General features: G+C 34.0%; 1 protein-coding gene across 1 annotated transcript in view; it reads right to left on the reverse strand.

The window, feature by feature from the left end:
- The window catches only part of LOC137808128 (uncharacterized), a 43,210-nt gene extending 27,828 nt beyond the window's left edge, over positions 1-15,382 (reverse strand). Inside the window, exons 1-18 of the mRNA XM_068609084.1 lie at positions 15,038-15,382; positions 14,855-14,948; positions 14,606-14,700; positions 13,977-14,488; positions 13,682-13,898; positions 13,282-13,593; positions 12,153-12,300; positions 11,830-11,967; positions 11,517-11,598; positions 6,965-7,239; positions 6,741-6,854; positions 4,894-5,156; positions 4,415-4,660; positions 4,176-4,331; positions 1,771-1,908; positions 1,423-1,662; positions 1,016-1,143; positions 657-780 (exon numbers count right to left, since the gene is read on the reverse strand). Of these exons, the coding sequence (XP_068465185.1) occupies positions 657-780; positions 1,016-1,143; positions 1,423-1,662; positions 1,771-1,908; positions 4,176-4,331; positions 4,415-4,660; positions 4,894-5,156; positions 6,741-6,854; positions 6,965-7,239; positions 11,517-11,598; positions 11,830-11,967; positions 12,153-12,300; positions 13,282-13,593; positions 13,682-13,898; positions 13,977-14,488; positions 14,606-14,700; positions 14,855-14,948; positions 15,038-15,226 (3,471 nt within the window). The 5' untranslated portion in view covers positions 15,227-15,382. The remainder of the gene's footprint in view (positions 1-656; positions 781-1,015; positions 1,144-1,422; positions 1,663-1,770; positions 1,909-4,175; positions 4,332-4,414; positions 4,661-4,893; positions 5,157-6,740; positions 6,855-6,964; positions 7,240-11,516; positions 11,599-11,829; positions 11,968-12,152; positions 12,301-13,281; positions 13,594-13,681; positions 13,899-13,976; positions 14,489-14,605; positions 14,701-14,854; positions 14,949-15,037) is intronic.
- Between the last annotated feature and the right edge of the window lie 2,180 nt (positions 15,383-17,562).

Genomic DNA, 17,562 nt, shown 5'->3' on the forward strand with positions numbered 1-17,562 from the left:
ACAGTGCTATGATGCGGCCTTGGATGTTATGGGGTTCTTAAGTCTCACACCAAGCAGTATGCGATGTTCACTAGACCAAATGCCTCCATAATTTTGGATCCTATCAATGATAACGGCCCTCTGATTAATAAAAAGTAATCGCACATGCTCCATTTGGTCCTGACAAGTCTAGGGAAACTTTTACTCCTGATCGAATAGCATCTCAGAGGGCCATATACTTATTAATGGAAAGTCCCACACACCGCATACCCGGATTCTTAAAGTGCAGCTTATATATCTGGTTGACAACTTTGCCTAGTACCAATTGATTTTAAGATGAAATCTAACCAATGACAGAAGCCTACGGAGGGGGAGTGTTGGGAAATCCCACATTACATGCCTCAGTCGTTAGAGTACGGTAATGCGCACCAATGTCAATTGGTTTTAAGGTGAAAGCAGACACTTATCAAACTGGTAAATTTACAGAACCAGTAATCAAGGCTAGCTTATAAAGATCTTCAAAGTTATCATGACAGCTACAAATGCTTTATACCAGGGCATGATGCCAACTGCCCATTTTAAAACAGACCCAGTTTGCAACATGCTTACCACTAATTTCATTCAATTAAGGCAACAGTTAATTGCATGCAAACTAAACAACGAGCTACAATGTAAACCTGTGTGTTGATAAGGTGACAATGGGAAACAACTGCTTTTGACTTCACTTTAGCAACCAGCTCAAAAAACAGTCTGACTGATCTCAGCATGGGTAAAACACAGCTTTCTCCAGCATTTTCCAGACTGCAAAATATCTTTGAGTAAGATAAACTCCATAAATAAGACCACATGCAGAGAGAAAAAAACAATATATAGTCAACATATGTAAAACTCCCATGGTATTGACACAAAAGAAAATATATTCACAATGTTTGGCATCTAATTATAAATAAGCCTATCTGCAACAACACAAATCGCACAAAAATCACAACACACCTGCACAAATGCATAATCGCATATAGACCTTACTGTTACTTACCTCTCAACAAGATCACCAAAAATGCACTTTAGAGTGTCATCTGAGAAGAATGTGTGGTTTTCCTCCAAATTAAACTCATTCTTGAGAGCAAACGAAGGAACTGACAACAAAGATTCTAGGCACGCCCACTGAATCATTAATAAATCAGTTAAAATCTTCTATTTTATATCTTAACAACTTATAACTAGTGAAAATAAAAAGTTATTTAACTGCTAAGGCTTTATGAGATCATTAAATGGAACAGGTTAGTTAATATGCCAGGACACATAATGAATTCAGAAAATTTTAAACTAGAATAACAAAAGAGGAAATGAATATAAAATTTGAGACCCCAATTATACAATCCAAAAATCAGAAAATATGGCAACAAAAATATCCGCCTTATGGCGAAAGAGAGAGAATGGAACCTTTATATCCAATAAAACAGCCCTTCGAGTTCTAGCCAAAACTCCTGACCCTAGGAGATCATTAATATTTTGAATGAAAGACAGACACATATAATCTAGTGGAGGCCTTCCTTCTGCCTCCGAAAACATTTGCTCACTTTCGTCAACCAGATAAAGAAAATGAGGAAAAAATGTTGAAGCAAAAACCCTGAGAATAGAAACTAAAGCTTCATATGCTGCAAGGGAAATTTCTGCTCCCATCTGCAATAGACATACATAGCAACAAGTATATCATAATAGTTCAAAAGGGACAGAATTGGAAAATTAGAAATTTTGTAACGGATAATTCACTTAATATCTGCAAGCTACCTCTGAGATAGAAGGTGAACACCTAGTAGTCCTCCAGAAGAATTGCCACATAAAAGTGAAAGCAGAATTATGTGGCGTATCTCCTCTGATTTGGTTACACCACAAGAAGATTAATGATATAGCCTTTACTGACATGATCTGTTTGGTTAATAATGGAAAAATCAGACAAGATCCAACCAAAAAAGGTGTTGCAGATCGTAAAAAAAAAAGAGAACTGATTGGTGATTAGTACAAAAGTTCATAAATTGATAATGATAGAGCACAAGGTTACCACACTACACAATTGCATACTTGTGAGCACCCATGACAGTATTATATATAGGAAAGAACAAAATTACACTAATAGACCTTGCAAGTTCTACAGATAATTCCAACACGGAAGTTAGCGGTAAGTTAGCCATTGAAGTTAAAAACATGGTCCAATAAAGTATTTTCTTGGAATTTATTTTCCTCAGTGAAAGGAACCAATCTTTATTAACCACAGAAAGTATATATCCTAGAATTTGCTTAAGGAAGTTGGCTTATCGGGATGTAAGGTAGCCAAGACTTACACCCCTTGCGCAAAATGTAAAGCTAGACCCATCTAAACTTGAGGAAGTAATGATAAAGAACAGTCCTGTAAGAATAGTTTCTTAATTAGTTTTACTCTTCCCTTCCCTCTACTTATTGTATCAGAAAAACTATCAATATATATATATATGAGAACATTAGAGAGGTGATTCAAGCTCACTAAAACATAGTCTCTTTCTACTTATCTCAAGTTGGTATCATAGTGATTCGATTTTGCTTTGCTGGTCTCAGTCTAGTCCAGCGAAGTCTGTGTCACCATCCCCCATCAGCCACTACAGTTTTCTCTAGGTTACCACCGGATCTAGAGAACCTCTCAAAGTACGGCCAACCCCACAAATCCCGAAGGCTGAACTAGTTCCACCTGCCGCCAAGTGCAAACTTTTTACATGACGTCCATGCACCACCTTCCTATCACCGGATCGACATCACACCTCCTCCAATTAAGAGTGGGACCATCATCAAAAACCAACTCATTTCCCCCCCTCGTCATTATCATTACCATCATCTACTTGTCCCACAAACCACTCTTTATCCTCCTCAATGTCCTTCAATACAATAGTCTATTTCATCCCTAATATTGTATCTTTGAGCAAGTTGTTAGTTATACTTTTATGTAAACCAAATCATGCAACATTTAGGTCCAGCCTATTCCTTCTTTTTTCTAATGAATTTGCATTATGAAAAAGTAAAATGTGAATTAATTAATTTCTTTCTACATTCTACAAAAAAGATAATAATGAAATGAGTCATGTCATGAACAATAGTTACTACTAGCTCAAAAACACTAAATTTGCGCTCACATCGCAATGAACTACATGTCAAACTTAAAATCTTGATTGCTAGCTTTTGAAAATTAAGAGTAGTTGGGAAGAGGTGGTTGTTTTTTCTTTAAATAATTTTCAAAGTTCTTCTCTCACATTTTTTGGAGTCTTGGTCATTGGCCATTATGGTTGCTAGAAAATAGGAATATTTTTCAAAAAAATAATCATGGTGGAAGTGGAAAGTGGAAAAGAAAAAAAAATAGGAACAAGATTGCAAGTGATCAAAATATTTTGAGAAAATAAAAGCACTTGAAAGGAAATAGTAGAAGCGACAACAGCTATCGACGGCTATGGCGAGCGGCAGTGGTGGTGAGTAGCGGCGAAGAGCAAATGACGACTGGAGGGAACAATGAAGGCTAAGTTGTTGTGTAGTATTAGGTTAACTTATAATATTTGAAATGGACCAAAGAAGGCCTAACTCAATTTAGGGTTTTTCTGTTGCAGCTTATTTTAAACTAGGGTTTACCCTTTGCATCAACTTATTTTAAATTAGGACCCAACTCAGTTGTCGCACACCTCATCTCATCGCTTAGGGGTTCTACCGCCGTCACAACCTCATTGAACCTCGTGTCGCCGTCGTATAGCCTCATCAGACCTCACGCAGCTAGCCTCCTTCCACCTTTTTCAACATCTCTGTTCACCACTAACACATCCACTGATGCAAAAAGCGGCCACCATGGGCCGCAATGACAAACCCGCATCACCACCGCTATGTTGTGGCAGCGATCAAAAATCTGCTACAGGTTTCCACCATGGCGCAACCATAAACAGTTTTGGATAACACCAAAAATTACTAGATAAATGAGTACCCAAATTATTCAAGGAATTCCATTAAAGTAAAATGTTGAAGCTAGCTAGAAGGAGAGAAAAAATCAAAAGTTGTTGTGATGCCTACAGTTTGGTTTAATTTAAATTTGAAGTTACAAGAATACAACCTTCAATGCATAATTCTCTAGTATCAAATTCATGATGAAATAAAGAGTAAACCATAAAAAAGGTGTAGAATGTACTTACTGCCTGCAACACAACACTGGTAGCAGAAACTGACAACCTTCGTTGACTAGGGCCTCCAAGTTTTCCTTTCACAGCACCCGGCAGTGCAGTGTCCTCTGTAACAACACCAGACCAGAAAACAGAACAAGATTGCTTGGAAAACTGAACCAGATCAGGCTGCATTCCATTATAACATTTAAGAATTATTAAAAGTAGATGAATAACCACATCATAATATAAAAATGTATAAAATATGGTACCAATAAATATATAAATTCATCAGAAAGCTTCTCAGAGATGTCATCAATGAAACCCAAATCATCAACTACACCACCAGGCAAGGCTTTCTCTACATTTGCTCTGGCTTTAATACTATATTCAACTGCTCTTTCCTTTGCTCTGCGAAGCTCCATAACCAAGCTCAATACAAGAATCATGAATTTGACTACTACGTATCGTGTAGCATGGTTTTGTTTCAAGATATTAGCACTGTTGTTTCGAATGAACTGCAATAACAGTTGTCCTTTCATTGTTAGATTTTAAACATAATATTGGTACAGGGATACCCCTGCCATGAGCAGTATCAATTGTAGGTCATAAAACGATCCTATTACTCTCTTATAACAAAACAAAATATATAACCGAAGACACAAATGATGATTTTTATTTTTCCTAGAAATAATTAATTTCCACTAAGATTTATAAACATTATCGAAATTAGAAAGGAACAAAAGCAAACCACTAAAATAGGTTCCAGAAGATGGCCTTGCTTGGTAGAAAGGAAAAGCATTTTTGCCCATCTATTTGCTTCAGACTCCCATGCACTTAAGTCTTCATCATCATAAGTAAGAGAAACATCAATTGGAAGATTATTGCTGACAAACCTTTGTGGGAAGTCATAAAGACTCTTCCACAGCTTTATCTCACTATTACAGCAATTGGCACACCTATCCTTGTAACCACAACCGGAAAGCCACCTTTGCACAGTCACCCTTAACTGACCTGGGGAGGAAGAGGAAAAGAGTAGTCAAAATTTACTTATCCTATAGTTTTTCTCTATTTCATTAACAAATAATATGGTTTGGAAACACAAACATGAAGGTTTTTTAACAGGACCCCATACATCCGTATGAACAATAAAAAAGGAAAATAGCTCATCCTATTACTAATGGGGAAAGGTACACGCTTGGGTTTAGCAAACTCACAATCTCACAATGGAGACTCTCCACATTTAAACTCTTAACAAGGAACGGAAAATCACTTTTACAACTCAAAATGAAGGTTGTACTAGCCGACAATAATATAGTCGAGTTTTCTCTTTATTGGTCAAGGTGGATTCATTCAGGTATGAGTGGCTATTGATAGGTTGATTAGGGTCCACCAAGTAGTATTGGTCATTCCAATCTACAACATTTCCAATCTTTTTCCTCAAGTTCTTGTCCTGCAATATACAGAGGTGCTATGAAAAACAACATTACATGAGAGATCTTTTGAGTTTTTGTACAAAAATCAGACTGGTGGACAATTTAGGGACATGAAGGATACAATGTTGGATGGACTTATTTGGACCTCTACTTGTCCTGTTGTAGCTATAAATTTTCCATCTGTTGTGGAAATTTTCTTGTTGCTAGGACATGGAGAATATGTGGAGAAGTATTTAGGTAATAGGGTCACATGGTCAATGGATCCAAAATCTAGTATCAAATAATGGGTAAAGGGTGCATCTAAATCATTAAGACCAAAAGAAATTAGAACCTTACTGGAATATGTTAGGGAGCACATATTTGTGAGCCTCTCCGATATACTAAGGAAAGATCTTACCTTTTCTATCTCTTTGTGATCAAGCTCAACAAGGACAGATTCTTTACCTAATGGACAAACCTAGAGTGAAAGTCGTCATTGACATCGACCCTTAAAAAGACCGAAAATGTCAGCAGTCTCACACTCAGTAGAATGAACTACTTAATGTCACAATTAAGCCTTGAGGCTCTCCCACCTAATGCACTAACCTTTTGGGTTTGTGCTTTAGTTGTAGCAAAAAATTTCGCTCCAATGATTCATAGTCAAAATATTAAAGACAAAAGTATCCCCATGGTTGTATACCTTCCCACCATATCCGTATTATTTTTTAGTTGAGTTTCCTCCCAAAGGTGCTTCACATATTGTTGACTATGTTTATATTCAGTTATTGATTTCATAACAAGTTATAAGGCTATATGACCTAAAAAACTAATATCTATTTTTTTTTATGTTTTTAAAAACTAATTAAATATTTCTTTACAGGAAAACATTTTATGTAATTTAATTATTGCATGTGCTTATAGTTTCTGATAAGATTCAATTCACTCACTTCAGAAAATAGATGATGTTATTCACAAATCAAATTGTTGATTAGATAACAATGATGAGTAGTATTGATGTCTCCCATACAGCCTCTTTGGATTAGATCAGAAGAATATCATGAATTTCTCATTATGCAAACAACTGAAGGGAAAATGGAGTGTTTGGTATTATTTTTCCTCAGCTTTCAAATACTTTCATGACAACAGAACGTAGAAAGCAATTGACATTATATATTTCTCTTACCACCATAATCCGTAAATTCCTTTGGCAATGCTGAAATGAAAAGCAAAAGAATTTCAAGTGGAATATCAAATGGGCACATGACACAAACAGCAGCCTCCAGAATTTTGCCACAAACTGTAAACATCATCAAGACATAAGTTGACCTATATAGTGCCCCCTAAATTTGATGATTATTATCAAATGAATAATATAAATCGCATAATTAAAAAGAGTAAATTAAAAACCTTGAAGACGGTAACTGGGATTAAAATGTTGTTTGCTGCTCTCAACAACATATCTAAAGATATCCAGTAATTCTTTTTTATCATATTGATTTTCCATTTCAGAAACAAATTCCACAGAAAAAGTTCCTTTAAATAATTCTGTCCTGACGTGATGAACTATTCCAATGCCAGAAGCAACTGAAGCAATGCAGTCAGCAAGGCCCATAAGTCCAGCTCGTCCAAATGATTGATGTTTAGCAGTAGATGCTAAATTGTACAAAAATGCAATGCATTTCCTGTAATAAACTTCTAGACAATAAGAAAAGTAAAGCCAAAGCATTGCATCACATATTTACATTAAAAAAGAGGTATGCAATAGCAGTATGGATAGCAGTACCACTAAACTATGGACAGACAAGCAATCATGCATGCATGTCATCATCATCTATACAATTCGAATTTGTGAAGGTAAGGAGAAAAGAAAGAAAAAAGACAATCAAAGACCCCCCTAACGCATATCATAATGTAAAAACTAGCAAAAAAAGGACAGAGAAGAGTAAAACCTTTAATTTAAAATCTTCAACTACTAGACTAGGGCGTTTGAAGCCATACTCTGACTTTGAATGAGGCTACTTATTAATGCTTCCACAGAAAAGCTTAATCTCTCATCCATACCCCAAAAACTGTCCTAATCTGTTAAAAATTATGATTGATATTGTATTGTACAGCTTTCATAAAACTGCTTTTTGGGTGTATGTACCTAACCTAAGCGAGTGTTATGGGACAACTTTTCCTTGTAAAGCACTGTTCTCAATTTCATATGTGTGTCTGTGTACATATACATCAGTTGAGCATGTAACTCACTAATTTTTTATCACACCCAAATTAAAGTTGGTATCAAGAGCCCTTGTCACCGGTCAGCCATTTCCTCTGTCTCCAGTCGTTGCCCACCGTCATTCCATTTTATTTGGCAGATCAAGGTTAGGTGTCCTTGAGGAGCGAGACCCAACACTGGTGGTCGAATGATCTAAAGCTTCACAATGGAAAATCACACCGAACAGCCACCATTCATCTTGTCAATGTCTTGTGGGCGCGTTTCTGCCTTCTCTTCCTAGTTTGATACACTTAGATAGGTCAAGGCTCTCTCCACATAGCTTAGGGGTTTTCTCCCCTCTCTCCTCAAATCTGTTTGTGGCTCTATCTCTAGAATGACATCTACTATTTCTGCTCCTTCCTTTTATACTACTACTAATAACACAGCAAAAACTCAACTGGAAGAACTGCTTATCTTGGTCCACCTTTCTGGAGTTATGATTCCTTGGTCAAGGATAACATGACCATTTGGAAAGGAAGTTGTTGTCCAAGGAGCTCTATTGGATTTATCAACTCCAAAGACCAACCTGCAAACATTCACACCGAGTCCTTGATTGAGCCTAGAATTCAATTTGTATGTTCCAAGCTTGATGCATATAATTTATGCACTCCAACTTGAGGGGAGTGTTAAAAATTATGATTGCTATTGTGTGATACAGTTTTCATAAAGCTGTTTTTTGGGTGCATGTACCTAGCCTGTGACTATTATAGGATATAACTTTCCCTAATAATGTACTCTTCCCATTTTCTTATATATAAAATATATATCAGTTGAGCATGTATGTAACTCACTGAATTATCTCGTCCAAATTCAAGTATGTCTATTTGTTGTCTAAACATACTTTGAGCTTGGAATCTACACTGGACCTATTATAATTTTTTAAATTGGAAAAGGCTTTTGAGAATCAGAATCACAACTCCTTCATATCTATACTGATGAAAGCACACATTTTCTTATTTTTTCTATCATTTTAATTGATCGTATTTACAACTCCTGCTTGTTTAAATACATTGCAATCACAATAGTTCCTATTTGTTCTCATCTCAACAATTCACAATCTATCAAATAAATATTATTTTGAACACAATTGGAATTAAATTCAACGTTATAAACCTTTAAACAGCACAAACCTAGAATTTGTAATGCTAAACTAATTCCAATGCTAGCAGAATTAGAATTGAAATACTTAAAACCACAATTTCAATTCCATCATGCAAATAAAACCCTATCATGTCTTCATATTTTATTCATAAATATATATACACATGTATATTCTGTGTACCCAATGTAGTCAAACTCGTAACTCGTACGAGGATCGGGAAGGAGCTAAAAGATCATAACTCGAGGATCGTAACTCGACTCGTAAGAGTTACTAACATATGAAAAATAATATTTAATACATAACACAACTGGAAACAGTTTCATAAATCATAAACTGTTCATACAGAAAACAACTAAGTTCACAAATATCTAATGAAGTTCTGAGGTGCAGTAGGCACTGTGCTGTTTAGGGTTTGTTATTTTTTTAGGTTTTCTTAATTTTTTAGGGTTTCACTCTAAAAAACACACATTGGGCCGCACTGGCCGCATTGGGCCGCATTGGCCACATTAGGCCGCACCATGCTGCATCAGATTAAAACAAATTAGGGTTTTTTTAGGGTTTAGGGTGTGTCGCGCCACAGTGCGAGGCGACTCGGAGACAGCCTCCGAGGCAGCGAGCTCCGCGGCGAGGCACCGTTCCGCCGTGCGAGTCAACTCGTTTTTGGCTCCAAGATCGTTGAATCGTGCGTTTTTGCGAGTTTACTCGCGATTTTAACTACATTGTGTGTACCTTTACATGTATGATAAAGCAACCCCCTAAAATACCCATGTCCTGTGCATGTAAAGTAAGGAGCTTTGGCCAAATACTATCACTTTGCACTCAAGTAAAACGCAACAGAATTCAGTACCAACATTTTTACTTGCAAAACATTAAAATAGAAAGATTATTCCATTGGTTAAGCAAGCAGTGTGCTATTCATCATATCATCATAGGGATTATTTCAATAAGATTACAAAATCATAGCATTCACACACAACTATAGACCTAAAATCCAAAAAACAAATTTCACAAACAAATATAGACCTAGATTATAATAAAGGACATGTACACAATCAAAAACCTAATGCATCTCCTTAAAATTATGCTTAAGTGAATACAATAAGAGAACTGCAATACTTAAGCTCTCTTCCCTCAATCAAAATATGCATGGGAGGTCTTATAGTTTAAAAGAAATTGAAAATTTCTCCCCATGGCGTAATCCTTATTGTACTCATTCTCCTTGCAAAAATGGCAATGATTCCAATCAAACTAAGGTATAACCCAATGCAATCAGTCCAGACACCATGATATCTGAAATCAATATTTCAGTCAATTCAAACAATCAAAATCCAACAAACCAAAAGTAGATGTATCACATCCATGTTAAAGCTCAAAGAGAAAGAAAAGAACATTAGGAAGAAGAAAGAAAAAGGACCAGAGAATAGGTGGAGGGCAAGATTTTTGTTAGCACATAACAGACGTTGTGTACTAAGGAAGGGAGGACAGGAACTGGAAGCCAGGTCTGTTTGGCAGAGATTTACGAGTCACTTATCTAATTAGAAATAAAAGGGGGGAGATGAGGATTTAGTCAGAACATCAATTGATAGAGAGGAGAAACTAAGCAAAAGTCCAGGTCTCTTTAACACCTATAATAGTAGGGTCAGTGCATCTATTATTCCTCATCTATGAGTAAATCCCTCTGATACATACCAAGAGATAGAGATTTATGTCAAGAAACATTCTTTTTCTATCTATATTCTGATGCACTTTCCATTGATGTCCTCCATAATTAGGGGAGAAAATAAGGTTACAAGGACAAACCCATCATGTAATGATCAACTGCAATTAATAAATATTTATGCTCAGTGTATATCTTATCAATGATGCTGGGTCATATTCTCTACTTCATCATCAATGAGAACTTTTAATCCAGATGGATAATACATGTTGACTCTTTTTCACCTATTCCACACCTCCAGTGTTATTCCTGATGTACTCTTCTATATCAAGAACAGCTAAAACCAAAAACTTTCACGTCCAATCATCTCATACAAACATAACATGTGTATAGACCTTGGAGAGATGGATACATGTCTCACAAAATAAATAAAAACTGATATTTTACAAGCGTGGAGTACATTTTTTGGGTTGTTCTAGAGACTGCAGGATATATCCACCTAACCTGTAAGTCTCTTTGCTGATTGGCATGAAGGTCTCGGATGTAAAAAGGACAATAATAAGCTGATTTGATTCTGTACAACTTTAGCAGGAATCGGTATATTCAAGTGGAGCATAACTTCAGAAAATTTTTCTTAAATTCCTTCATCTTCTCCAATTATGGAACAGGCTTGTTTTCTTAGATTCCTTGCAAATTTCTACTCAAGAAGTTTACAGGATTTTCAAGTTTGGACCAGAGCAATTACATTGTTCTATTGAACCGGCTTTTTTTCTGCAACCTGCCTCGGCCCCATATTAGAAGCCACCAAGAAAGCTTTTTTCGTTGCTAAAGTTTCTTAGTAAAAACAAAAGGATTCCAAATTCTTCTATTTTTTTTATGATAAACCTTTTTACACCCACAGACACACATACCAGTTTACTTACAGAATTTCTAAGCATACCTTGGAGCTAAGGAACGAACATAATGGCGGACAAATTGGGCTGCACCTTCAATCACCTTTGACGTATAAACTCCTTTTACACCTGAAAAATCTAAAGTCAATCAGGGTGGAATTAAGTAGAATATAATATTTGGGTAAAGATTATAGGGACTCACTTTATCGTTCAACAAATGGAACACAGATTTGGATAAAGTAATGATTTAAGTGAAATTAAATAATTGCATAAGTAGCTCAAAAAGAAAAGGCTTAACATAGATTCAAATATGAATAAAAAGGAACCATTTGAAAAGGTCCCAAAACGTAAAGCACTAACCAAACTCTTTGTGGTGTATTGGGTCATTTAGCCCTTGCATAAATGGACCAAGAACAAAAGTTTCAGGTACTTGTTTTATGTCTTTCCCATAATTCTCCCAATTCATGTCAAGAAAAGACTGCATGATCAGGCACCTCACTACATTTATTAGAAAACAACATAAAATAAAAAATGGTAAGCAAGAAAGAAAGACTAATTTAATACATAACAGTATAGAATTAGCTAACGAGATTTGTATCCTGAATTTAATGTTGTATTGTACTAATAAAAATAAAAAAATATAAGCTTATTCAACACTGCCACATAATCATGAGCACACTAACCCTGAGGATTGTCATGATGAAGGCCTCGTTCCCATAAAATAGATAGCCAATCAAAAGTCTCGCCATACGTTTCAAATTGATATTGAATTTTACTAATACTGCTTCCAACATTGAGATATGATCCAGAGAATTGAAGCAACAAAGACACCTGTATGAAACAATTAATTTAGCACATCATCCATTGATTGTGCAAACAAAAAAGTCAGAAACCAAAATACCAATGATATACATTAAGAGGATCTGACAGTTGGTCAAAACTATGTGCAACAAAGTATACATTTGGAAACAGACCAAATAAAAATTTGTACAAGGATTATTTGATCCTGAAAATTCTAAAAATAAAGCCCTGCAAACAACAATGTCCTCACAGATTTATATTCCAAAATACGCTAAATTCACTTGAACTAATAAGGATTTCTGGACCTCCACAACCATATAAAAAGGAATTGTTAATAAACTAATGTACAACATATGACTCTGAGGAACAAATGCATAACCTGTATATTGTATACCAATATCACAAAAAAAGAACCCAGCTTTTGCATTTTCACCTCAATTTTTTAAATACTAAAAGAAAATCTCTTTGCAACTATTAACAAACAATGGCAAACAACATATCTAGGAAGGATGATTACAACTTGCTATCTCTTCATTCTTCTCACTTGTTTCCGATTGTCCAAATTACTCCAAAACATCAAAGCATTACCCTCTCCCACACACACAATCTTCATCAATCCAAAACCACACATTTACAATAAGATGTTGATATTTGATAGAATAAAAACAAAGTAACACATTATATCATTGGGATTGAATCTTAAAATATTGTCTAGTTTAGTATATTCGATGATCTCATTTGTATCTTAGCATAAATCATTATTCATTTTGATATTCAATTAAGATTGGAAGTTGTGTATTAGTATAAAGAGAAGTGAACTGTGCGTTGTGAGGTGTAAGATTAGAAGTTGTGTATTATTAAGTCAGTGAACTGTGTATTATAATCTGTAAGACATCATTTCACACCAGATATCAATTGTTCTATTATAAGTTTGTTCTCTCATTCCCCTCGTCTCTACCCTTATCTATATAAATTCAACAAAGATGAATATGAGAAAAAAATTTAGAACACCTGATGATTCCAAGCTGCTTCAACTAAATGAGTACCATATTCTTCGAGCATCTCATACAAAAGCACAAATGCGTCCCAATACTGCTTGCTGTTAATAATCAGGTCATCTATCATCAAAAGGTTCCCAACACCAAGTGACTCGGCTTCCTTGTAAGCCCATTTTTCCCTCTTTGTCACACCATGAGGTACTGAATGCTTTTCACTTGTATTTTTTTTCAAAATGCTAGGCACGGAATCCGTTCCTCCTTGTATATTGAGAGCCATCTTCAGTATATGTAAACTCTGTTTCCTCACTATACTATCCTTGTCAACCTGATCAGATTCAGTTTGATTCCTAAGTAAGCAAGACATTGACAAGTTAAATAAACACACAGAAAATCATCAAACAGTGCTTGAGTACCAGCCCTATTTTTATTTCATTCCAGAACTCTTTTTCTGCTCTTATGTCAAATTCTTCAGTTATATTGATTGTATCACGGTCATCATGTACACATTCTTCTGTGGACCCGGAAAAAGAGAAATACAATGATAGAATATTATATGCCTCTCTTCTCTCTAAAGGTCCAATTGAAAACAGTGTTCTGCAGCAGCTCCAGATTTTGAGGAATAAATAGTCCCTGACAACCAATAATTTTAATATACAGGATACATTTATAAACAGATGAATAAATGCATACAAATCAGATGAACATTACCGAGAAAACCCATGTTTCTGCCCATGAATCGAAATCTCAAATGAGTAAGGTAATGCTTTAACAATGATAGGAAGAAGCACGCCTGCTGCACAAGACCTGTGCTCAGGACTATGTAAAAGCATACGTTCAATCAAATTGCATATTTCCCAAATCAAAACTTTAACTAATTTATCCGCAAGGCACCCTTTTCTTTTCACTGATTTAGATATTGTATCTGTTAACATGTACTGAAGGGCAGCTTCCAGAATTACAGACAGAACAGTACATGATGTTGACAATTCGAAACTATTTGACAGAGATAGCAATAGCTCATTGTCCATCAGTGGATCAATCGTGACATCATTCAAGTCTTGGTGAGATGAGTCAATACTCCATTCATAGAAGTCCAAATCATCATTATGAAGCATACCCATTGAAAGACCAACTGATTTTAAGAAAATTGGCACCAAATTTTCTTCAAGAACTTCCCACGTGCAAGTTTCAATCACTACACCCATTAACGATTCTGTGATCTGTCATCAGAACGATGCACCCATCCAACAATAATAGAGGCAACACGGAAAAAACATAGTTAAAATTTCTCCAATCACCTATAAGACACAATTGTTTGCCTACTTCTGCAATAATACCTGATTAAGTAAGTCATGCCGCAAGGGTTGTAGCACCTTAGCTAAAGGAAGAAAACATCTCCGCACAAACAATCCTACAGCATCACAATCAGTCCCTGTAAAGAAACAAATTAGATAGAAGAATATGAAGAGTAATGTGACAGCGGCAAATGCTCCATTCAGCATAGCATCCTACTTTCAACTTTCAGACCGAAAACAGAGCAAAAGCCATACAAAATTTGAAAAAAATCTGGTAAATTGGTAACTCACCCGATTTCTTCAGGAGATGGCAAAACACGCCCACCAGCGACACAAGGTGGGGGCGTTTATCAGCATCCAGATCATCACCTTCTTTGATAACATCCTGTTAAAATTCATCAAATAATACAAAATGTGAACAACAAAATAAATGAGAGAAATGGATGTCAAATCCAGAAGAAGAATTAGTGGTACCTTGAGAATTCGAGGGAAATCATGGAGAAGTGAAGCGAAGAGTGAGGGCGGAGACAAACCAGTAGACACAAGAATGCAATCCAGCATTGCAGGAACCGCAGGCGGAGGCACCTGAAAGACGCTTTTGGATAGGGAAACAACCACAGAAGCCATGGAACCTGCCTCTGCTTCTGCTTCTGCTTCCGACATTGTAACACTCTTCTTGAACGGGATTCGTAGTAAAACCCTAATTATCTTGTGCTAAACCCTAATTATCTTGTGCTAAACCCTAAACCCTGGACAACGTTATGGTTCGCCAACGTTATCTGTCAAATCTTGGCGCCCTAATTACTGTGCATTCAATTCAATTAAATAATATTCGTCTTTACATTTAAATAATAAGTTGGTATATTTTTTTTCATCCTTGTTTAGTGTAATTAGTATATCTTGTCAGTTAAATTAAAAACGTCCATAAATTTGAAATAAAACAACTACATTAATATACTGTACTTGAATTCTTGAAATAATTTATGATTAAGAAATTTATTAGTGAGATTTTGCACAACAACAAATTTAAGTTTATATGTGGGAATGGCACTTTAACTTTGAAATTAATAACTAAATAATAAAAAGTTAGAAGTGAAAAGTTAATATTAGTGATGTTAATATATACAGAATGTGTTTGACAAAATCCATAAGCTATTTATTAGACTAAAGAATAAGTTAATTTAACAAATATAAAAATATTAATAAATACGTAAAGTAATTTTAGAAGTTTAAATTTATAATTATAAGTTATTTCAGGAAATTTGCAACTTCTAGCTTATTTAATTTTTTTAATTATTATTTTTTATATTTTAATATATTAATTTGTACCTATTAATATTATGAAACTGAAATAACTACTATTTCATTACATGGTGTAATATGAAAATTCACACTATCACAGTGGTAAAAGAAAAGTTCAATATAATAATAGTTTACATTGAGAAAATAAATAAATATTCAATTTAATTAATACTCAGGTTATCATTTCATTTAAAAACAAAATTACTTGTACAAGTAAAAAATTATACAACTTTAAAAAAAAAATAGAAGTACTGACAAATTAATAAGAATCTAACTATTTTAAATAAATATAAAATTATAACTACATAATAATATATTTTTATCTAAAAAAATATAAAATTTATTTATATAATAACATTTATGTAGTTAAATCCATTTATGTCATTTTACATGAGTATAATGGAAATTAATGTTGAGTAAATAGGTAATTCATTGTAATTGATATGTTAACATTTGAGTTATTATTAATTTATTATTTTGTTTATACGACTTTTCACAATAAAGTTGAGTTTAACTTGTTATGATGTTAATATTAATTTGTATAATAATTATAAACTTAAATTTAAGTAGCTTGGATGCAACTAGGCACACAGACTCTAGACATCAAGTTTCATATAAACTAAGTGGAGTAACACTTGAATTGATATTTTAGTGAGAATGACAACACGTTAAATAACCTTAATGTTTTGTTTGGATTAGAGGGTGTGGCACTCGAAGTGTGAAAGAAGTGTAAAAAAAGTTGAGGTTGTTTGGATTTGAATATGTTAGAGTGAATGTATGATAAAAGTTTATTGAAATTGGTGAATTATGTGATAATTGTAAGAATATTTTAATTATTTTAATGGTATAAATTGTAAGATTACAGATTTATCATTGTGTATAAAAAAATAATTTTGTGTACATTTTAATTAATTAAAATAATAATTGATAATAATATTATTATTTAATACATTTGTTTAATTATTATTAATTTATTTAATTTATATTTATTATCATTATTTTAAAAAATTATTTGAATTAACATTATTATTTTATAAATTAATTTTACATATTACTTTTATTTTAATATTTAAACATTTATATTATTAATATTAATAAAAAAATTACTGTTATAAATATATAGATATTTATAATATTATTATTTATTTTATTATTATAAAGTCTGAAATTTTAAATCATGTATTTTATTAATTTCTTATTAATAAGGAAAAAATAGATATATAGTGTATGATTAATTCATAGAAAATTTTATAAAAAAAATGTAACACATGCGTGATTACTATATTTTTAGGTTGCTGATAAAAAAAAAAAAACATTTTTAGGTGGCCTTCTTTCTTCTCCTTCTTCTTTCTTTGCACCTGTGAGAAGGAACTTTCACCTTCCAACAGTTTACTCTCCCGTTCCCGCACTCTCATTAGTTAGCTGATCCAAACAAGGGGTGATTGAGATATTTGTCGTCGACTATAGTCCACACCGAGAATCAAACACTACCTAAGTAATTATTGTATGGTTTGTATTTGTATGATTTGATCTTATGTTTTATCTCAAAGTAACTTTTGTAATGTTAATTTTGATTTGTCTATATAAGATGATGTTGAAGTGTTTCAAGAAATACATATAGTTAGTTAATGTGAAACTTTCTCTAGTAATGTTACACATAATGTTATCAATTAAGAATAATTATTGAGATAATAATA

This window comes from Phaseolus vulgaris, chromosome 3 (assembly GCF_000499845.2).
Source record: "Phaseolus vulgaris cultivar G19833 chromosome 3, P. vulgaris v2.0, whole genome shotgun sequence".
Taxonomy (NCBI): domain Eukaryota; kingdom Viridiplantae; phylum Streptophyta; class Magnoliopsida; order Fabales; family Fabaceae; genus Phaseolus; species Phaseolus vulgaris.